Source organism: Ornithorhynchus anatinus, chromosome X1 (assembly GCF_004115215.2).
Source record: "Ornithorhynchus anatinus isolate Pmale09 chromosome X1, mOrnAna1.pri.v4, whole genome shotgun sequence".
Taxonomy (NCBI): domain Eukaryota; kingdom Metazoa; phylum Chordata; class Mammalia; order Monotremata; family Ornithorhynchidae; genus Ornithorhynchus; species Ornithorhynchus anatinus.
In genome coordinates this window covers 48,525,601-48,547,990 of record NC_041749.1, presented here as the reverse complement: position 1 = coordinate 48,547,990, position 22,390 = coordinate 48,525,601, and the positions used below count along the sequence as shown (strand labels likewise).

General features: G+C 47.4%; 1 protein-coding gene across 5 annotated transcripts in view; it reads right to left on the bottom strand.

The window, feature by feature from the left end:
- STK32A (serine/threonine kinase 32A) overlaps positions 1–22,390 on the bottom strand; it is a 75,749-nt gene that overhangs the window by 32,267 nt on the left and 21,092 nt on the right. For 4 of the 5 annotated variants that reach the window (XM_029049733.2, XM_029049734.2, XM_029049735.2 and 1 more), the window contains exons 3-5: positions 17,384–17,439; positions 14,264–14,415; positions 6,824–6,997 (exon numbers count right to left, since the gene is read on the bottom strand). In XM_029049733.2, the coding sequence (XP_028905566.1) occupies positions 6,824–6,997; positions 14,264–14,415; positions 17,384–17,439 (382 nt within the window). The remainder of the gene's footprint in view (positions 1–6,823; positions 6,998–14,263; positions 14,416–17,383; positions 17,440–22,390) is intronic. The other variant, XM_029049736.2, reaches the window with a different exon arrangement.

Genomic DNA, 22,390 nt, shown 5'->3' with positions numbered 1-22,390 from the left:
CTTAGAACAGTGCTTGGCACATAGTAAGTGCTTAACAAATACCATAATTATTATTATTATTAGATCTCAGGTGTGGAGGTAGAGAGGCCAAGTGGAAGGAGTTTGGAACTGGGACACAGGAGACTGAGGTTCTCACACCAGACCTGCCAATGAATGCTGCAGGATCTCGGGCAAGTCGCAATCTCTCTGAGCCTGTCTTCATTTGTACTTTGGGGTGAAGGCATTTCTTCTCTCCCCATCTCTTAGTTTGTGATCCTCACATGGGACAGAAACTGTGTCCGATTTGATTATTTCTATCTCTCTCAGCGCTAAGTGAGCTAGTCTTACCTTCCTTCTTCTCTGAGTTCTGGCTGTACTTACTACCTTTTTGACAAGGACGAGTCCAAAATACATAAACCTTCCCAAGGACAATCCTTGCTTCCTTAACATTCTCCTGCCCCAATTTTCCCACTCACATTCTTCCCAGCTGTCTCCCAACAGGAGGTCTCCTGCCTGCTTTTAAAATCTAATCTCTCCCAATGTGCCACAGACTCCATCCTCTTTCTCCTCTAAAAAACACCTGCTTCTTCCCTCAACCCTCAGGACATTTCACCCCCTTCATAAAAATCTCTAGAAGTTGCCTAACCACCTCCCTATCAAACAAAAACTCCTCACCATTGGTTTTAAAGTACTCCATCACCTTGCCCCCTCCTACTTCACAGTCACTTCTCTCCTACCACCCAGCCTGCTTACTTCACTCCTCTAATGCTAACCTTCTCACTGTGTCTCGATCTCACTTATCTTGCTGCCGACCCCTGGCCCACATCCTGCCTCTGGCCTGGAAAGCCCTCCCTCCTCATATCCGAGACAATTACTCTGCCACTATTCACAGCCTTATTGAGGGCATATCTCCTCCAAGAGGCTTTCCCTAAGCCCCCACTTTCCTCTTCTCCCACTCCCTTCTGAGTCACCCTAACTTGCTCCCTTTATTCATCACCCCCTCAGCCCACAGCACTTATGTACATATCTGTAATTTATTGATTTATGTTAATGTCTGTCTCCCCCTCTGGACTGTAAGCTCATTGTGAGCAGGGAATGTGTCTGTTTATTGTTATACTATACTTTCCTAAGAGCTTAATACAATGCTCTGTACACAGTAAATTCTCAATAAATATGATTGACTGACTGACTCTTTCCCATACACCCACCCCCCACAAATCTATCCTTTTCCCCTACAGACATCTTCGTTCTTTTGACCCCCTCCAGTATTCTACAGCCATCCTACCTACCCAATTTGGTCTCCATACCCAAACTACCTCCTCCTGATGAATCGACACATTCAGCACCTCCGTCTCCCCTGAACAGAACTCCTTTGCTCTCCTGTCCCTCCGCTGGTCTTGTTCCACTAACCCATAACCCTGAATCAACTCCACAGTATGCTTCCTCCACTCCTGTGCCTGAGCTGCGGAGCACTGTTAGAGGAAATCCAGACATCTCTCTGACTGTGTCCACCTTAAATTCATTTTTATCTGCTTGAATTTGGCCCTCTCCACTGTCCAACAAAATTTCTCCTTCCTAATTCACTCCCATGCCCATTGCCCCCACCAGCTTCCAATCAATTCCCTTCCGAAACCTCCTGTCCCCCTGTCCCCACCATCTCTTTCCCCTAATGACTTGGCTACATACTTCATCAACAAAATTGAAACCATCAGGTGCCATCTCCTCTCAGAGAAGCAGCATGGCCCAGTGGCAAGAGCATGGGCTTGGGAGTCAGAGGACATGGGCTCTAATCCCAGCTCTACCACTCCTCTGCTGTGTGATCTTGGGCAAGTCACTAACTTCTCTGTGCCTCAGTTACCTCAACTGTAAAATGGGGATTAAGACTGTGAGCCCCACGTGGGATAACCTGATTACCTTGTATCTACCCCAGCACTTAGAACAGTTCTTGGCATATAGTAAGCGCTTAACAAATACCATTATTATTTCCCTAAAATCTCCCATGCTCTTCTCCAAACCCCATCCCCTTCAGCCTCTTCAACTCTCCCTATGTTCCCTGCAGTAACTCAAGATGAAATATCTTGTCACCTGTCTAAATCTACCCCCTCCACCTGTGCTTCTGACCCCATCCCTTCATTCTTTTTTAAAACACTTGCCTCCTCCCTTCTTCCCTCCTTGCATGCCATCTTCAACAGTTCATTTTCTAATGACTTCTTCCCAACTGCTTTCAAACATGCTTATGTTATCCCTTAACCTAAAACGCCCTCTCCTTTTACCTCATGGCTTCCTCCAGTTATTGTCCCAGCTCTCTCCAACCATTTCTCTCCAAAGTTCTTGAGAGAGTTATTTACACCTGTTATCGCCACTTTCTATGTTCCAGTTCTCTCGTAGATCCCCTTCAATCTGGCTTTGGCTCCCTTCATTTCAGAGAAACAGCCCTCTCTAAGGTAACCAGTGACCTTCTTCTCACCAAATCTGGCCTCCACTCCATCCTAATCCTTCTAGACCTCTCAGCCACGTTTAACACTGCAGACCACCCCCTTCTCCTTGAAACTTTAGCCAATCTGGGATTCAATGTTCACCTATTCAATCCATCACTAAATCCTGTCGGTCCTACCTCCACAACATAACTAAAATCCACCTTTCCCTCTCCATCCAAACTGCTACCATGTTAATACGATCACTCATCCTATCCTACCTGGATTAGTGCATCAGCCTCCTTACTGACCTCTCAGCCTCCTGTCTCTCCCCACTCCAGTCCATTCTTCACTGTGCTGCCCGGATCATTTTTCAACAAAAACCTTCAGGACACTCATTCATTCATTCATTCATTCATTCATTCAACAGTATTTATTGAGAGCTTACACCCCGCACGCTCCGCTACTCCACACCCCGCACGCTCTGCTCCTCTGTCACCCACCTCCTCACTGACCCCCGTTCTCGCCTAGCCCGCCGTCGACTCCTGGGCCACGTCCTCCCGCTGTCCTGGAATGCCCTCCCTCCTCACCTCCACCAAACTCTCTTTCCCTCTTCAAAGCCCTACTGAGAGCTCACCTCCTCCAAGAGGCCTTCCCAGACTGAGCTTCCCCTTTTCCCTCTGCTCCCTCTGCTGCCCTTCTACCCCCCCTTCACCTCCCCTCAGCTAAGCCCCCTTTTCCCCCCTTTCCCTCTGCTCCTCCCCCTCTCCCTTCCCCTCCCCTCAGCACTGTGCTCATCCGCTCAATTGTATATATTTTTATTACACTATTTATTTTGTTAATGAGATGTACAGCCCCTTGATTCTATTTATTACTATTGGTTTTGTCTGTCTCCCCCGATTAGACTGTAAACCCGTCAATGGGCAGGGACTGTCTCTATCTGTTGCTGATTTGTACATTCCAAGTGCTTAGTACAGTGCTCTGCATTAATTCATTCATTCAATAGTATTTATTAAGCACTCAATAAATACTATTGAATGAATGAATTAATGCAGAGCACTGTACTAAGCGCTTGGAATGTACAATAGAGGGATAGAGACAATCCCTGCCCAATGACAGGCTCACAGTCTAATCGGGGGAGACAGATAGGGCAAAACAGAACAAAACAAAAACAAGACAACATTATCATGATAAATAAAACAAGGGGATGTACACCTCACTAACCAAATAATAAATAGGGTAATAAATAATATATACAAATGAGCACAGTGCTGAGGGGAGGGGAACAGGGAAGGGGGAGGAGCAGAGGATGGGGTGGGGAGGGGAGGGGGAGCAGAGGGAAAGGGGGCTCAGCTGAGGGGAAGGGGGAGGAGCAGAGGGTGGAGGGGGAGCAGAGGGAAAAGGGGGGGCTCAGTCTGGGAAGGCCTTTTGGAGGAAGTGAGCTCTCAGTAGGGCTTTGAAGAGGGGAAGAGAGTTAGTTTGGCAGACGTAAGGAGGGAGGGCATTCCACGACAGAGGTAGGACATGGTCCAGGGGTCAACGGCGGGATAGGCATGAATGGGGGACCATGAAGAGGTGAGCGGCAGAGGAGTGGAGTGTAATGGGTGGGCAGTAGAAAGAGAGAAGGGAGGTGAGGTAGGAGGGGGCAAGTTGATGGAGAGCTTTAAAGCCAAGAGTGAGGAGTTTTTGTTCCGTGCAGAGGTTTAGGCAACTACTGGAGGTTTTTAAGGAGGGGAGTGACATGCCCAGAGCATTTCTGTAGGAAGATGATCCGGGCAGCAGAATGAAGAATAGACTGGAGTGGAGAGAGACAGGAGGTAGGGAGATCAGAGAGAAGGTTGACACAATAATCCAGTTGGGATATTATGAGAGCTTGTACCAGCACGATAGCCGTTTGGATGGAGAGGAAAGGGCGGATCTTGGCGATATTGTAAAGGTGACATGTCAATCTGGTCCTCAAAAAACTCCAGTGTTTGCCTATCCACCTCCACATCAAACAAAAACTCACCACTTCCACTTAGGAGGCCTTCCCAAACTAATCATCTCCTTTCCTCTTCTCCCACTGCCTTCTGTGTCGCCCAGACTTGCTCCCTTTGTTCATACCCCCCCCAGTCCCACAGCACTTAGGTATATATCTGTAATTTATTTATTTGTATTGATGTCTGTTTCCTCCCTGTAGACTGGAAACCCGTTGTGAGCAGGGAATATGTTTATTGTTGTATTGTACTCTCCCAAGTGCTTAGTACAGTACTCTGCACACAGTAAGTTCTCAATAAATACAACTGAATGAATGAAAGATTCACTGAAACTGTCCTCTCTTGGTTCTCCTTCTTTCTTTCTGACCTTCCCAGTCTCTTTTACTGCTTTCTCCTTTGCCTCCCACCCTCTGACAGTAGGAGTCCCTCAAAGCTCAGTTCTAGGTCCCTTTCTATTCTCCCTCTATACCCATTCCCTTGGAGCACTCATTTGCTCCCATGGTTTCAATTACCATCTCTATGCAGATGATTCCCAACTCTACATCTCCAGCCTGACCTCTCTCCTTCCCTGCAATCTCGCATTTCCTCTGGCCTTCAAGACATATCTACTTGGATGTCCCGCTGACATCTCAAATTAAACATGTCCAAAACTGAACTCCTTATCTTCCCAGCCAAACCCTATCCTCCCTCTGTCTTTCCCATCACTATAGACAACACCACTAGCCTCCGTACCTCACAAGCCCGTAACCCTGGCATTGTCCTCGAGTCATCACTTTCATTACACCCACATACTCAATCTGTCACTAAATCCTGTCAGTTCTTCCTTCACAAATTGCTACCATGCTGATCCAAGCACTTATGCTACCCCGCCTTTACTACTGCATCTGCCTTCTCACTGACCTCTCGGTCTCCTGTCTCTCCCCACTCCAATCCATCCATCGTCCCTACTTCAGTCCATACTTCACTCTGCTGCATGAATTATCAACAAAAACATTCAGTTCATATCTGCCCACTCCTCAAGAACTTTGAATGGCTGCCTCCATCTCTGCATTAAACAGAAATTCCTAATCATTGGCTTTAAAGCACTCAATCAGCTTGCTCCATCCTACCTCATTTCACTAAACTCTTATTACTGCCCAGCCTGCACACTCGGCTCCTCTAGCGCCAGCTTACTCACTGTGCCCGTATCTCATCTATCTTGCTGCCAACCCCTTTCCCATGTCCGTAAAATGGGGTTTGAGACTGTGAGCCCCATGTGCGATAGGGACTGTGTCCTACCCAATTTGCTTGCATCCATCCCAGCACCCAAGCGCTTAGTACAGTGCCTGGCACATAGTAAATTATTATCCCCTCCAAGAGGCCTTCCCATATTAAGCCTCTTTTCCCTGGCTCGCTCTCCCTTCTGCATTATCTATGCACTTCAATCTTTGACCTTTGAACATTTGATATTCACCCCACCCCAACCCCACAGCACCTATGAACATATCTTTAAATTATATATTATAAATTACATATTTATTCATATTAATGTCTGTCTCCCCCTTTCTAGGCTGTAGGCTTTACAGGCAGGGAATGTGTCAGCTAATTTTGTTGTACTGTACTCTCCCAAGCGCTTAGTACAGAGTTCTGCACATAGTAAGTGCTCAATAAATACAATTGATTGATTGATTGACTTGGCCCCTGCCCTCCTTGCTCTGTGAATGCACAGTGGCCAACTTCAATTTCAAGGTGGCTGATGAAGGAGTGGAGGGGAGTAGTGGAAGAGCACGTCAGGCCACACACTCAGAGCTTAGCCCAGAGCTCTGGGCCCCAGGCACTGCTGTTGCTTCATATCTTCACAGCCAACCACAGCCCCGAGGACAAGGAAGCCTGATGACTACCCAAGGTCCAGCCTGGCTGACTTCTAATGAGGGCACCACCCCTTTAAGTTGATCAGCTCTGGTTTGGGATAAGAAGGGGATGGGAGGCCCAAGGAAGGCGCTGGGTAGTCATCCAGATAAGCCACCAGATGAAAAATGACTGTGGGATTAGCACTGCCTCCCCTCCCTCCACCTCCAGGTCCTAATAAAATGTGGAGGGTGGAGGGATGGGGGAGGTGGACATTCTGGTCCTGAATGGGTGGAGAATACGGGTAGGCTTTGGGATGTGGCAATCGCTGCCTTGTTTCTCTCTCTTCTCATGCACCCTCATTCTCTCTATTGCATGGTTCCTATGATGAGGATCGGAGCAGTAGGAGATACAGAGAAGGCAGGTGAGTGAGTAAGAGTGGGAATCCAAACCCAGCTCTGCATGGAGGGACTCCCTGGAACCTTGAACTCAACTCTCCATCTTTCCTCATGTTATGGATGCAGATGAAGCCCAGGGCAGCAAGTGCCTCTCCCTTCTTGGAGCTGCCATACACTCTCCATTAAAGAGGAAGATCCCTCTCCCCACCCCCCAACCCCCTACACGAACCTGTGAATGATGTGCCTGCTCTGAAGGTAGTCTAGGGCCATAGCTAGCTCACAGATGAAGAGTTTCACTGTGTCTTCCTGGAAACGGACATTCTGCTGCAGGTGATAGCGCAAGTCGCCCCCAAGGAGCAGATCCACCACCATGAACATGTCCTCTTCATCTTGAAATGAGTACCTGGAAGAAACAAGGAAGCCCTTCAATGGTAGCTTTTCTTCCTGCCTTTGCTTCTCCCCAGAGACCCCTTGCCACCCTGGATCCTGGCTGACAGATCACACCTGTGGAGTCTCTAATCCCCAGCTCCATCATCCTCCCCTCCAATTGCCCGGGCCCCTTAGGACATTGTGTAAGGTAGCAGCTGGTGGAAGAGTCCAGATCATTCCCTGGGCACAGGGCAGCAGCTGGGGAAATACTACTGGGGAAATACTACTGCAGTATTGCCTGGTGGAAAGAGAACAGGGCTAAGAAATCAGGACACAAGTTCTAGCCCCAATTTTGCCACTGACCGGCTGGGCAAGTTATCTATAAACTGGGGGATGTAATAACTGCTTTTCCTACCTCTTCAGCTGTGAACCTCGTACGCAAAAGCAGTTGTAATAGTAGTCATCGTTGTCTTAGCAGTAGTATTTACTGAGTGCCCACCTGGCATAGTACACTGAACTAACTTGCTGCACAGTAAGCACTCAATAAATATGATTGAATGAATAATCATTTGGGAAATGACACATTCCCTGCCCATAGGGAACTTACACTTTAATGGAGGAGACAACATAAAAATATTTACAACTAGGGTAGCCAAATAATTAAGTAAACATATATATACAAAATATAATGTATATATACATAATAATATCATGCATACATATATACACATGCTAAGGAGGGTTTAATTAAATGCTACAGTTGGCTGAAGGGATAATATGGCTCGAGGTGCTGGGAAATCAATCAGGGAGAGCTTGTTATAGGAGCAAGTGGGATTACAGGAGGGATCTGAATGTGGGGAGAGCTGTGATCCTTCTGAGAGGGAGGGAGGGAATTCCAAACTGGGGGAACACCATAAGTGAGGAGATGGAGGCAGGAGAATAGAGAGCTAGGAATAGGTAGAAGGGTGTCTTGGAAGGAGCTAAAACAGCAACAGAGAATAGCAGGAGAAGAGAGCAGTTAGATAATGTGGGGCTAGATGGTGGAGAGTCCTGAAGCTGACAGGGATGAGTTTTTGTTTGCTACAGAGAGATCCAGAGAGCCAATGGAAAGTTTTGAGGTGAGGAAAGAAGTGGGGTGGGTGATGCTTCAGGAAGATGATCCGTGCAGCAGTGTGGATTACAGATTGGCCAGCAGGAGAGGTTTGAGGCTGGGAGGCCAGCGAGAAGGCTAATTCAATAGTCTACCCCTGGCAGGATCAGAGCTTGTACCAGGGTGGGAGCAGTTTGGATGGAAAGGAACTTGTGGATCTGGGGATATGTGTCCAATCTAATTATCTTTTAACTTCTTTAGGGCTTAGCCAGTGCTTGGCACTAGTTAATAAGCACTTAATAAATACATGAATAAATAAAATGCTGTACTTCACCCAGCACAGGGTACCAAGTGGTACGACCTTGTACCACACCCCATCCCCAATTCCCCTCCCACTCTACACACACACACACACACACACACACACACACACAGCTGCAGCCAATTTCCTTGATGCTTACTGGGTAATTGGGCAGAGGATAGGGTATTTCCTCACCTGGGACTGCTCAGAATTTTTAAAATTAAAATAACTTGGTTAGTGTTATTATAGTGTTCCTGGTATCAGGTGGCATTACCCCTAGGGAAGGAGTCCACAAGCAAACAGAAGGAGAGGCCGAAGAGCGGGTTAAAACATATATAGAAACCCACCAAAAGCACTAAACTAGCAGCTTTAAATAAAAAGTGGCCAAAGAGACATTCCTTGCTAGGATCCCCAAAGAAGGTAATCTCTGGTTTTCTGGGCTTGGGGCCTCTACATCTCCTGGCTCACTTAGAACTTACAACTTCAAACCATAAGCCCTACCTTGTTAAAAGGGGTCAGAGGCCTTGTGTTCAACTGTAGATTAAATCTCCTGACTCATATCATTCAACAGCAACCCAATTTTTGCACCTCTCTCACCTTCCTGCCCTTTCATCACTCCCCTACCCATCTTTCTGCTTTCCCTCCTTGGCTTCCACCTAAGTTCCCTGGGAGTGGAAGAACAACACAACCATCAGGATGCTCTATCACATCCCCTACTGGTGGCCAAAAGTCAGTCAATAACCAGTTCCTCCTGAAACAGTTTTAGGCTCCTCTGACTCTGCTCTCAGAATTACATTTGGCTTCTGACAAAGCCTTTGTGCCTCCCTTGCAGATTCCATAGGCACAGGAATCATCTCTGACCAAATTCCAGGCAAGAAAATTTCTTCTCCAGCTTCAGAAGGATCCCCTTGCTCCCAGCTAGGAAATTCCTCACACCCTTGGCCAGGACTTCCCCATCTGTTGCAATCCCAAATTTGCTAAAGGTGACAGCTGCCTGGAAAGGTGGGTGACTGCACCAGGAGCCCCCAAGGTACCTGCAGACAGGAATCGAACAGGAACACTTGCCATGTTCTGGGATGGTCCCTGGTGTTGGAGATCTGGGTCAACAACCTCAGATCAATCAATCAATCAATCAATCAAAGGGATTTATAGAGTGCTTACTGTGTGCAGAGCATGTACTAAGCACTTGAGAGAGTACAATAGATTTGGTAGATGCAATCCCTGCCTGCAAGTAGCTTGACAGTCAATAGAGGGGAGACAGGCATTTAAAGAAATTACAGGTAGGGGAAAGAGTAGAGTACAAGGGTATGAACATAAGTACTGTGGGGCTGAGGTGAATATCAACAGATGCGATAGCAGGAAGGGAAAAATCAAGGAAAGACAACCTGCCAGAGAGCAAGGAAACATTTCTAACCTCCACTTGTCTGAGAGAAAGGCACCTGCTCTGATGAGTAGGAGAGTTTCAAATTTCAAGCTATTATGCACTTCTCCAATTTCATCCTCTGGACCTGGGGAAATCTTAGCTGAACCCCTTCTCCCCCAACCCCCACTACTCAAGTGCTCTACCCTACAATGTTAACCCTTCACACGCTCCAGTGCCACGGGGCACTTGCTTTAATAGCAAGCATGGAAATAAACCTCATATTTATCACATAGCAGACCAGACAATCACCTAAGGTGTTTTCCTTTGAACTAGAGACAATCACTAAAGCATGAGGCGGGGGGCGGGCTCCAACTGGGGAACAGGGTGGAGCTCTTTTAAAGCCAGTAACATCTAATCCCCTCTGACTGCTGGAGGGAGAGAGGCCGGGGAAAGGAGGATCGGGAGGGGAAGAGGGGGAAACGTTCCAACCAACCTTACTGCATTGGGCTCCCAGTTGGAGGGAAGACCCAGGGCAGGGACAGAAGGACAGGCAAAAGGTTCAGAGGGGAGATGCTTGCTGTCAGAGGGTGGACCTGTTAGGGAGAATTTTCAGCTTGTCCACTTCCCTCCCCCACTCCAGGGGTCTTCTTGCTGCTGTGATGCTTAAAGGCCCCTATTACAAACAAACAGGCCCCATCTCCCCCAATCCCATCTCTTCTCCAGCACTGCCCCAGAGCTGACTGGTCATGCAAGCAACTCTAGAGGTGGTTCCTGTGGGATGAGCCTGTGGGTGTTCCAGTCAGCACCTCCACTCAGGCTGGCACGCCCCATGCTCCCTGTTCCCTTCTGGGACATACCCCCCCACCCCCTCTGCCCAAGGAAAATATCCCTGGGGGTGGCTAGGACGCAGCTGCTAGCCTAATCACAGGGAACAAAATCTACCTAGGGAATGGGCTGTATTGGGAAGGATGGTTTGGTGATGTTTTTGGGTTTTGGTTATCAAGCCAGTGGTAAAAACACTATGTTCCCCACTCGGGTAGCCCTAAGGCATGTAGTATTTACTGTTTTAGTGCCCCAGCCAGGCCTGGCAGTCTGTACCACAAGGCTTGTGGGTGCAGCAGCCTCTGAACCAACCTGTTTTCTTGGGGACCTTGGGAGTAGCAGGGCCCCAAGGGAGAGAAGAGACAAAACAACACAGTCAGTGTGGCCAAAAGTCCAGAAATCCTGCTGGTCTGACCAATCCTGTTCCCCTCCCCCACCTGACCTGACCTCCCTCAACCCCCCACCACTATCACAACACACACACCCATCTGACCCAGGCCCTAGAGCTGTGGCAAGGGTCCAGCACTCATTCAGAAGAACCCCCAGTTCTCCAGGAAGCAGGGAACATCGGGTGAGAAGGGAGCCTGAACCTCCCTGTGGCTTTTTAATCAGTGAAACTTGTTCCTCTTGGATTTTCCCCACAGAGCCCCCACCCTTAGAAAATGCTCAAGAAATATTCATCCAGCAGCAACTTTTCCTTTTTTCTGCTGGTATTTGTTAAGCACTTACTATGTGGCAAACACTGTCCTAAGCACTGGGGTAGGTACAAGTTAATTAGGTTGGACACACAGTCCTTGTCCTGCAAGGAGCTCACAGTTTAAGTAGGAGGGAGAACAGGGATCACCATTTTACAGTTGTGGAATCTGAGGCACGGAGAAGTGAAGTAACTTGCCCAAGTTACACAGCAGACAAGTGGCAGAGCCAGGATTAGAACCCAGGTCCTTCTGACACCCAGCCCCATGCTCTATCCACTAGGCCATGCTCCCTTGACAAATATCCAGTGGGAGAAGTGACCTGCCTGGCACCTTCGCCTCTCCTCTCCTGTCCCCAGAGGAACCCTGAGATTAGGCTGTGCTGTCACAGTTACTCTTTCTGCCCAGGTAATGCTCCAAACAAGCTTCTAAGCATGGAATCGGACTGGGCTGGCCCTACCTTGGAGTTAAGGGGCATTTCTCACAAGCCTCTCATGTTTGGTCAGGCTCAAAGTGAGCACATTTGCCCGAAGAGGGACTGATCCCTTGGAAACAGGCAAAAATATTCACATCTTCAGATCCAGGAGGAGGCTTCCATCCCTCTTGATCTCTGCTTCTTAGTTTTTTCAGTGGGGTTATGAACTAGATGCACCCCATCCCCAAACCCCTCCTACAGGGACTGGGTTACACCCTTTGGGCTGCCTGGGGACTATCCCCATATGTTCTCATTATAGACTAGGACTTAGGTTTAAAAATGCCTTCTGCCCCAGAGAGGCTATTGCACACAATATCCCCTGCATAATGGCAGACGATGGTGCCTGCAACTGGAGGTGAATGCAGGTTTGAGAGGATAACTGGGTACTAAAGGAGCCCAGTTAACACTAGTGCATAGGGTAAACCTAGTGTACCAGAGATGCATATATATTATTTGAGGTTTTGCCTCTTTGTCTTTGAAACTTCTTTTCTGTCCACCTGCATATTTGGAGACCCAATTTCAGCTCACACAGGGCAGAGAGAAGAGAGTGCAATCTCCCAACAAACCCCTCTTTCCCCCACCCAATTCCACTGTACCTCAGTTTCCTGGCCTCTAGGTCCAGGCTGCTCACTCTGAAAGATGAAAGGAGGGGGCAGGGCTGCCTATCCTCCCCATTCCAGGCCTCCTACCCCAATTCCCCTGAGAAGCTGTAGTCAAATTGTTTAGGCTACCCTTGGGGATGTAGTCACAGTCTCCCATCTCCAACCCTTTCCCTCTTTGCTGCAGCCCAGGAGAGTCTGAGAATAGATCACAACCCTTGAAGTTCTGAGAAGGGAGGGAAGGAGCCTAAATGGGTGTGCATGGGACGTAGTATGGCCTAGTGCAAGGAGCAGGGGCCTGGGAGTCAGAGGACCTGAGTTCTAATCCTGACTCCACCCCCTGCCTTTGGTGTGACCTTAGGCAAGTCACTTTATTTTTATTTTTATTATTATTATTCTATTTGTTAAGCACTTACTAGGCTTCAAGCACTGTTCTAAGTGCTGGGGTAATCAGGTTGGACAAAGTCCCTGTCCCACACAGTGCTCACAGTCTAAGTAGGAGGGGAAACAGGCATGGAATCCCCATTTTACAGTTGAGGAAACTGAGAGCAGGGAAGTTAAATGACTTACTCTAGGTCACACAGCAAGCAATTGGCAGAGCTGGGATTAAAACCCAGGTCGTCTGACTCCTAGGCCCATGCCCTTTCCATTAGGCCATGTTGCTTCTGAATTTAACAACTCTCTGACTCAGTTTCCTCAACTGTAAAATGGGGAGTCCCCTCTAGACTGTAAACTCACTGTGGGCAGGGAGTGTGTCTGTTATACTGTTATGCTGTACTCTCCCAAGCGCTTAGTACAGTGCCATATGCACAGTCAATTCTCAATAAATATGATTGACTGATTGATTGATTGATGGGGGACTTCTCCCTCCTACTTAAATTTTGAGTCCTCTGTGGTACTGACCTTAATAATTTGCATCTACCCCACAGTGCTTGACATAAAGTAAGCACTTAACAAATATTATTGGGGAAAAAAAAGAAAACTGAAGGTTTGGCTCTCTTTTGGATTGGCAGGGGGTAGGGGAGCGCTGAATGAGTGTGACTGAGCATTGTGGGTGTGGTTCTTTCTTCATTGGAAAGGGTCTCGATTGGACTGTGAGCCTGTTGTTTAGACTGTGAAACCATTATTGGTCAGGGATTGTCTCTCTCTGTGGCCGAAATGTACATTCCAAGTGCTTAGTACAGTGCTCTGCACATAGTAAGTGCTCAATAAATACTATTGAATGAATTGGAGCATGCCTGACTTCTTTGATCTCCTAAAGACATTATTACACAATCTCTGAACAGAGAACCTTCACTTAAAAAGCCTCCCAATGCCAACCCTTCAGTCTCACTGCATGGGTATACCAAGAGAGAAAGAGCTGGAGAAGAGAAGGCTGTTGGTTTTGACCAGCTCTTCTCTAGGGCCAGAGAGGAATGAGCTGGGGAAAAGGACATATAGTTGGAAGGGTTTCCATTATGCTCAGGATGTGGCTAACAAGGTGAGAAACATAAAACGTTTATTTTCCTATAGATCTTGTTGCAAACGACTGAGCCACAGGAGCAGCAGTGCGACAACCACACCTCGCACCACAACTTGGGTTCTCAGTTGCAATTGAGCCCAGTTTGCCTGGTAAATGCCTTGACACTTCTGTGGTGGGCTTCTTTGTGAAGCCCTCCTGACTGACCAGTTGAGATCGCATGATGAGCAGCAGGTTCCTGAAGGGCTTGAATGTATTCCTGGATGAGCCGTTCATAATGGTTTGCTGAGGTCTAGAGGGAAAACTTAGGGAAGTTTGATGGTCCATCGCTTATCATTAGGTTCAACTCTATGGAAGATTGGTCTCATACCTTGTTCACTTTCTCTAAGCTCCCCAACCCGCTAAACCAGAGCTCTGCACAGAGGAGGCAGGGGCCAGTACAGTGTTCATGGTGACTATGCTGCTACTGCAATTCAGAAAATCACCAGAAAGAGCTCACCACAAGTTGACCAAGAAGGGATGTTCTAAACCTTGCATGATCTGCAGTTCCTTGAAGACATTTCTCACTTCATTGCGCTCGACACATTTCTGTTTATTCATGTACTTCATGGCGTACATTTTCTTGGTGTCATTTTTTTGAACAATGCAGACCTAGTTAAGCAAATCAAAGTGAGAGAAATTGGTGAGTAAAACCACCCGTAGTGATGGAGCTCTTCGAGGCTGCCAGGATTCACTCCACTTGCTCACTCCTTGTTCATAGCTCCACTCTGCTCTGCCCTCAAGTAAAATGGTTCTTTTGTCCCCAAGTCAGTGGCAAACAGCATTTCTATAAGAACCCTGGTCTTTCATTAGACATTTTGGAAGAGCCTGCAGTTTCCATTTCCAGAAGCTTCAGATGTTAATATGTGCTGCAATGGGTTACATTGTATTCAAGCCTGGTATCTACAGAATCTTTGGAAGTGTCTGGCTGAAAACACCAAACTACCCTGAAGAGGGTCGGAGCACCATGCGGACAGACTTTCCCACATGAAGCAGGGAGGGCACTGGTGGAGATCCACAGGGTTGGGGGTCCCCTGTAAGACCTGGCACTTTGGTACTAGCCCTACCCCCATCCATAGAATATTTATGCATGCATAAGAGAAGCAGCCTGGCCTAGTGGAAATAGCATGGGGCAGGGAGTCAGAGGAGGTCCAGAGGAGGTGGGTTCTATTCCCGCCTCTACCAATTGCTTGCTGTGTGACTTCGGGCAAGTCATTTGACTTCTCTGGGCCTGAGTTTCCTCACCTGTAAAATTGGGATTGAATATCTGTTTTCCCTTCTACTTAAACTGAGAGTCCCATGTAGGACAGGACCTGAGTCCAACCTAGTTAACTTATACCTCTAGACTGCAAACTCATTGTGGGCAGGGAACATGTATGTTTATTGTTGTACTGTACTCTCCCAAATGCTTAATGCAGTGTTCTGCACACAGTAAGTGCTCAATAAATATGATTGAATGAATGAATAACCCCAGCACTTAGAACAGCACTTGAGACATAGTAAGCACTTAATAAATACCATAGAAAAGGACCTCTCCTGCTAGATTTGAAGGAATGGATTGTGTCTACCAATTCTAGTGTATTGTACTCTCCCAAGAACTTAGCTCTGCAGAATAAGTGCTCAACAGATACCTCTGATTGATTGATTGGTAGCTCCGGTATTGCTGCAGCTGCCTCAAGCTGATCCAGCTGTGCTGCCTCCCACCAGACCAATGGGGAAGGCCATTAGGCTTAGAAGGGACTGGGTGGCAGAAGACCTGGGTTCTAGTGCCTACTTTATCACTTACCTGCTATGTGACCTTGGGCAAATTACTTAACCTCTCTGTGCCTCAGGTTGCTCATTTATAAAATGGGATTAAATACCTGCTCTCCTTCCCTCTTATGCTGTGAGCTCTGTGTGGGATGGGGTCTGTGTCCAATCTGATTATCTTGTATCTAAGCATTTAGCAAAATGCTTGACAAGTAATAAGTACCATTTTTATTTTTATTATTAAGCCCCAGTCCCTGCATTAGCCTTCAGGTATGATCAGCTGCTGAGGAGGCTGAGTGGTTTATAAACACGGACTGTACCTGGAGCCCTGGGGAGTGTGTGGAAGCCTCCCTTCACTAACTTTGTTTAGCTTCTGGGTCACATTGTTAACTTTGTAATTTACTGTTGCTTTTTTTTCCACTGCTATTGTTCCATGGGTTTGTTTACCCCCATATGGGACATGGAACATGTCTAATCTGTTTACCTTGTATTTACCCACCACTTAGCACCACGCTTGGCACATGAAGTGCTGCATGAAAACCAACACTTCAGTAGTACAGCACTACAACTGCTGTTCCACAAGGACCATACAAGGTCTCAGATGCAGGAGAACTTTTAACCACAGAAAGGACTGTGAGTGAATGGGAATATGGCTGCTTCTAGAGGTTCCCCTTTATACCACCTGCGTGTGCCAGCAATGGGTGACTGCTGGGGGTGGGGAGGGGGTGACAAAAGGGGGCAGGATAGCAAGGGTTAGGAAGCTTGTTTACAAACCAGCGTCTCCCTGGGCATGAATCTGGGAGGCAGAGGTCTGCACAGGCAGAAATTCTGAACCTGAATTTTCCTCTCTCCCTTTTTCTTCCCCACCTACCTGTCTGCCTTCCCTCCCTCCATCCATCCATCCTCATCCTCTGCTGCGGCTGCTCTTTCAGGTGCTGGTTGTGAACATGGGGCTCTCTGTATCCCTGTTTTGCTGCTCTTTATCATTATTATTATTATGGAAATTGTTAAGTGCTTACTATAGTAAGCACTGGTCTTTCCTTCTTTTTTTATGGTATTTGTTAAGTGCTTACTATGTGCAGGGCACTCTACTAAGCACTTGGGTAAATACAAACTAATCAGGTTGGACACAGCCCATGTTCCACATGGGCCTCATAGTCTTAATCCCCATTTTACAGATGAGGTAACTGAGGTATAGAGAAGTTAAGTGACTAGTCCAAGATCATACAACAGACAAGTGGCAGAGCCGGGATTAGAACCCAGATCTTTCTGACTCCCAGGCCTGTGCTCTATCCACTAGGCCACAGTGCTCCTTCCCACTATTAGGGCACTGGCCTGTGCTCTATCCACTAGGCCACAGTGCTCCTTCCCACCATTAGGGCACTCAGTGGAGAAACATGAGGCACCTGACCCAAATGGGGTTGTCTTTTAGTTGTCTGTCCCAGGTGTTGATCATGCAGCCTGGAGATGTCTATGATGTAGTAGAAGCTTCCCTAGAGCTGCAGTCTGCTTAGCCTGAAAGTTCAGAGACTCCCTTGTCTCAGAGGTGGGTAGGGAGGATAAGAGACAAGCAGACACAAGTTCATACACACTCATCTTGAATCTTGATCTCACTGCACGAGGAGAATGAGGGGACTGAGCCAGCTCCTGTTTGTTGGGCTGGGAACTGAGCCTGGAGCATTTCTAAACCCTGAATTTACAGTCCCAGACCATGGTTTCTGAGGACATTTTCTCTGGGAGATGGTCTCTCTCTCTCTCAGGAATTGGCATTTTGAGTTAGTCCTGTTGTCAGTGATTAAAAAGACCTGGGCTTTCAAGTCTTGGCTCTTACCTTCCCAAAGCTGCCTTTCCCGATGGCTCGCAAAATTTCAAAGTGGTCAAAGCTGACTGAAAAGAAAAAAGGACACAATTACAGTGTCAGGAGGTCCCATTTCCACCATGGCTTATTTGCAGGCTAAACTAGAATGATTTAGGCAAATTTAGTTATAATCATGGTATTTATGAAGTCCTTACTCTGTTCTCAGCAGTAGGATAGACACAGGACAAACAGCCTGGAAGTTCCCCAATTGGTAACCTCTGGCACACTGACTCATGGGAACAGTTCTTCCACCCTCCCCCACACCTCCAAAAGGGTTTTCTTCCTCTCCTTCTTGGGGACCTCCACTCTATAGTCTCATGAGCACAGATGATGATCCAGCCCCACCTTGTTTGTCCTAGCTAGCCAGGAGACCAAGGTCAGAGTTCATAAGGAACACCTCAAACCTTTTTCTTGCAACATGGCCTAGTGGCTAGAGCATGGGCCTGGGAGTCAGAAGGACCTGTGTTCTAATCCTGGCTCCACCACTTGTCTGCTGTGTGACCTTGGACAAACCATTTAATTTATGAGTGCCTCAGTTACCTCATCTGTAGAATGGAGATTAAGACTGTGAGCCCTATGTGGGACAGGGGCTGTGTCCAACTTGATTAATTTGTATCTACCCCAGCACATTGAACAGTGCTTGACACATAGTAAATGCTATACAAATACCATCACCAGAGGACCAGCACAGAGTTCTCCAACTGCACACTGGGAAGCCCCAGTCTTCAGGGTCCCAGCACTGAACCCAAGGCCCTCCCACGGACACTCTGGCTTTATTTTTAATGGCTTTTGTTAAGGGTTTACTATTTGCTAGGCATTGTACTAAGCACTGGGGTACATACAAGCGGATCAGGTTGGTCACAGTCCATGTCCCACATGGGTTTTACAGTTTTAATCCCCACTTTACATATGAGGTAACAAGCACAGAGAAGTTGAGTGACTTGCCCAAGGTCACACAGCAGACAAGTGGAAGAGTCGGGGTTAGAACTCAGGTGCTTCTGACTCAGGTCCATGTTCTCTCCACTAGGCTACACTGCATTCCCACGATGATGTCCAAGGGTCTTTAATCTGACTAGTCCCACCCTTCAAAAGCGTGAAAGAAAGGTGCATGGAAATGCCAACCCTACACCAGGTGTGGAGATGAAATAAGATCCAGATCTTTCTGTTGGGAGCTGGAGATTGTGGACACTTACACCCACAGTGGAAGGAAAGGCCTCTACAGCTACTGATGACATGGTGTGGAGGCCCCCAGCTGGCATGTCCAGATTTTATTAATCTCTCATACCCGTAACTTTACCGTGGATTTTTCCATCACTCTCTTAATTGTCCTAATGCAAATGGATAAACAGGGCTTTGGGCCAACCACCACTTTAGTTTCAGGGCACAAGGCCCTTCTAAATTTGCTTGCCAGAAATGTGGCAGAGAAAGGGGCAGGCTGCTACAATTCCCGAACTTTCTCTGAGCCTCAGGGTTCGGGCTCTCCCCTCTGGAGCTGTTTTTTTCTTTCTCTTTTTTTTAATGGTATTTGTTAAGTGCTTACTATATTCCAAGCACTGTAATAAGCCCTGGGGTAGATAATCATGTTAGACACAGTCCATGACCCATGTGGGACTCATAGTTTCAATCCCCATTTTATAGATGAGGTAACTGAGGCACAGAGAAGTTAAGTGACATACCCAAGGTCACACAGCAGACACATGGCACAACCAGAATTAGCGCACAGGACCTCTGACTCCCAGGCCCATGCTTTTTCCACTAGGCCACACTGCTGTTTCTGGAGAAGAGCATGGGGACACAGGGGCCTGGGGTGGGGGTTATGCTCAACTAAAGAAAGTGGAGCAATGGGGGTATGTCAGAGCTGGGGAAAAAAATGAAAGAACAGAAATTAGGGGTCCTGAGTGATCCCTCAGGCCGCCAGGCTGTCATCCTCAGGCTCCAAACCTACTAGTTGGAGGAATGAGAATTCCCCGCCTTTTTTGCCTCTTCTGCTTCCACACTTGGTGGCCCTTTGACCTTCCCCAGAGCCACCCTAAAACCCATGTTCCAGGGCCTGGGTCAAACATGAAGATAAGAGAAAGGGGGTGCTCGCCCTGGTCTGATGAAATGATCACCTACTAAACAGCAGGCACAGTAACAATCAATCAATCAATGTTATTTATTGAATACTTACTCTGTGCCGTGCAGTACTCTGTACTAAGTGCTTGGAAGAGTACAATATAGTAGAGTTGGTAGACATGTTCCCTGCCCACAAGGAGCTTACAGTCTAGAGGGACAGTCTCCTGGCTGGGACTGCTAACAAGTTATTCCTGATGTGTCTTTGGGATACACCCTGAAAGAAATGCAGCACGAAATGAAAGTTCTGCACAATGTTAAACATAAAATAACTGTTCGAGAGCTTTTATTCTTTCAGTTGTCCCCCAAGATCATCAGCCCATGCGCTCCCTGGGTCAACCCCAAGGGCCCTCCAGCCCAGTCATGGCACCAGAATGCTAGGAGGAAGTATGTATTGGTTGCCCTCCTGGATGCCCCTCCTTATGTTTAGGGACAATTCAACATCCCCGACTTTCCCACCCAAAACCCAGCATGAAACATGCAATACCCCTAACTTTCTCCTCTCCTTCTGTAGCTCTCCCACAGTGACCTAGCTCAGGCTGTTCATACAAGGATATACCCAGTTTTCTTTGAATCCTGCTGGGGTTTCCAGCTACATAGCTTCCTATAGGAACAATTCCTTGCACTCACACCCCACTGAGGAAAATGTTTTCTTGTGTTTATTCTGAACTGTCCCTCTCCAGCTCCAGTGATCGCCTTAAAGAGATTTCAAGAGTTCAGTACTTGTAAGCTCCTTGAGGGCAGGTGTCAGGTCTACTAACTCTATTGTCTTGCCCCAAGGGTTTTGTACTGACACAGTAGGTACACAGTAGGTACTTGCTTAATAACACTGATTGATTAACTGATTTTCCACATGCTCTTCCCAAGTAGGAAGGCCGAAGGCAGGTGCAACTACGCTTTTCCCCAGATGAGGAGTCCAGGACAGTAAGAATAGAAGTAAATTGCTACCCAGCTGGTGTTCCATTTCCAGAAGTGCTACACCAAGCTCAGCCTCCTCCTACCCCTCTGCTCTGACCAGTCCAGACAACTGGAACTGGGCAAACAGCCTCGGTCACAGGCTGCAAACAGCACTGCCCTCTGGGCTGTCAGGAGTGGAGGTCCTGCAGGATGGATAATAATAATAATGTTGGTGCTTACTATGTGCAGAGCACTGCTCTAAGTGCTGGGGTAGATACAGGGTAATCAAGTTGTCCCATGTGAGGCTGACAGTTCATCCCCATTTTATAGATGAGGTAACTGAGGCCCAGAGAAGTTAAGTGACTTGCCTGAAGTCACACAGCTGACAAGTGGCAGAGCAGGGATTCAAACCCATGATCTCTGACTCCCAAGCCCAGCCTCTTTTCACTGAGCCATGCTGCTATTGACTCACCTGGGCAGACTGCCGTGGCTCAGCTAGCCCAGATACCAGCCCTGAATACTATAGAAACACCTGAACCCATTGGCAACCAAGCTGCATGTGTCTCTCTATTGGCAAGAATTCTCTTGGGTGGGCTTACTTGGGACATATGCTTGGGGAGATGTCTGCTCAGGGAAGCCCTGGTTGGGGGTACCCAGGTGCCACTGCTTGTCCTTCAGTCTCACCCAGATCCTACTCGGGTCCTGGTTTGGCCTGGGTCAGCTGGGAAATCTAGTAAAACTGTAAAACTAGAAAAACTAGTAAAACTAGAAAACTGGTACCAATTTGGGGAGAACCACAGTCCTCTCCCTGGTGATGGTGGGCTAAGAAGTGGGCCGCCTCTGGACCCAGAGTTCTCTACTACTAACTCCTAGATTCCTAGTTGCAGAGGTCTCAGGTGAGAAGGATTTCAAAGGGAAGCAAGACAATGCCTTTGGATGTGGGTCCTTGTTCCAGTCCTGTTTTCCTGCAGGAAAAAGGGACGGTAAGTAAGGCTGTCCTACCTTGGTGGTCCACCTTGTTTCATTTTCTTTGTAAAATTGAAAGATTGCTAAGACTTTAGGACCTTGAATGGTTTATAAAATATTTTAGTTATCTTTAAAAACTGGAGACAAGATGAGGCTGAAACCCTGTTCTGCTCCCTAAAATTACTTATCTACCATCTTCATCCAAATAACATTACTCACAAACCTCAGCCTCACTCCAACAGCATATTAATAGAAAGACAGACCCACAGGGTCAGAACTCATTGGTCTGGGCAGATGATACCTGAGAGGGAGGGAACAAATTGAAGTTTGAAAAGTCACAAAGGGTCTTGGAGAATATGGAATTGCTATCCCCCAAATCTGGCACCACTAGGACTAGGCTGTGCCCATTGAAGCTTGAAGGCTGCAGGATCAAATCAAACAAAACAGAGAAGCAGCATGGCCTAGCTAATAGAGCATGGGCCTGGGAATCAGAAGGACCTGGGATCTAATCCCGGCTCTGCCATTTGTCTGCTGTGTGACCTTGGGCAAATGACTTAACTTCTCTGGGCCTCAGTTACCTCATCTGTAAAAAAGGGATTAAGACTATGGGACATGGACTGTGTCCAACCTGATTGTCTTGTATCTATTCCAGCATTTAGTATAGTGCCTGGCACATAGCCTCGATCTCATTTAACTAGCTGCCAAACCCTCACCCACACCCTGCCTCTAGCCTGGAACACCTTGCCTCCTCAAATTCGATAGACAATTAGTCTCCCCCCTTTCAAAGCCTTATTGAAAGCATATCTTCTCCAAGTGGTCTTCCCTGACAAAGTCCCCCTTTCCGCTTCTTCCACTCCCTTCCGCACTGCCCTGACTTACTCTCTTTGTTCTTTCCCCTTCCTAGCCCCACAGCACTTATGTACATATATGTAATTTAATTATTTATATTAATGTCTATCTTCCCCCCTTCTAGACTGAAAGCTCATTGTGGGCAGGGAATGTAAC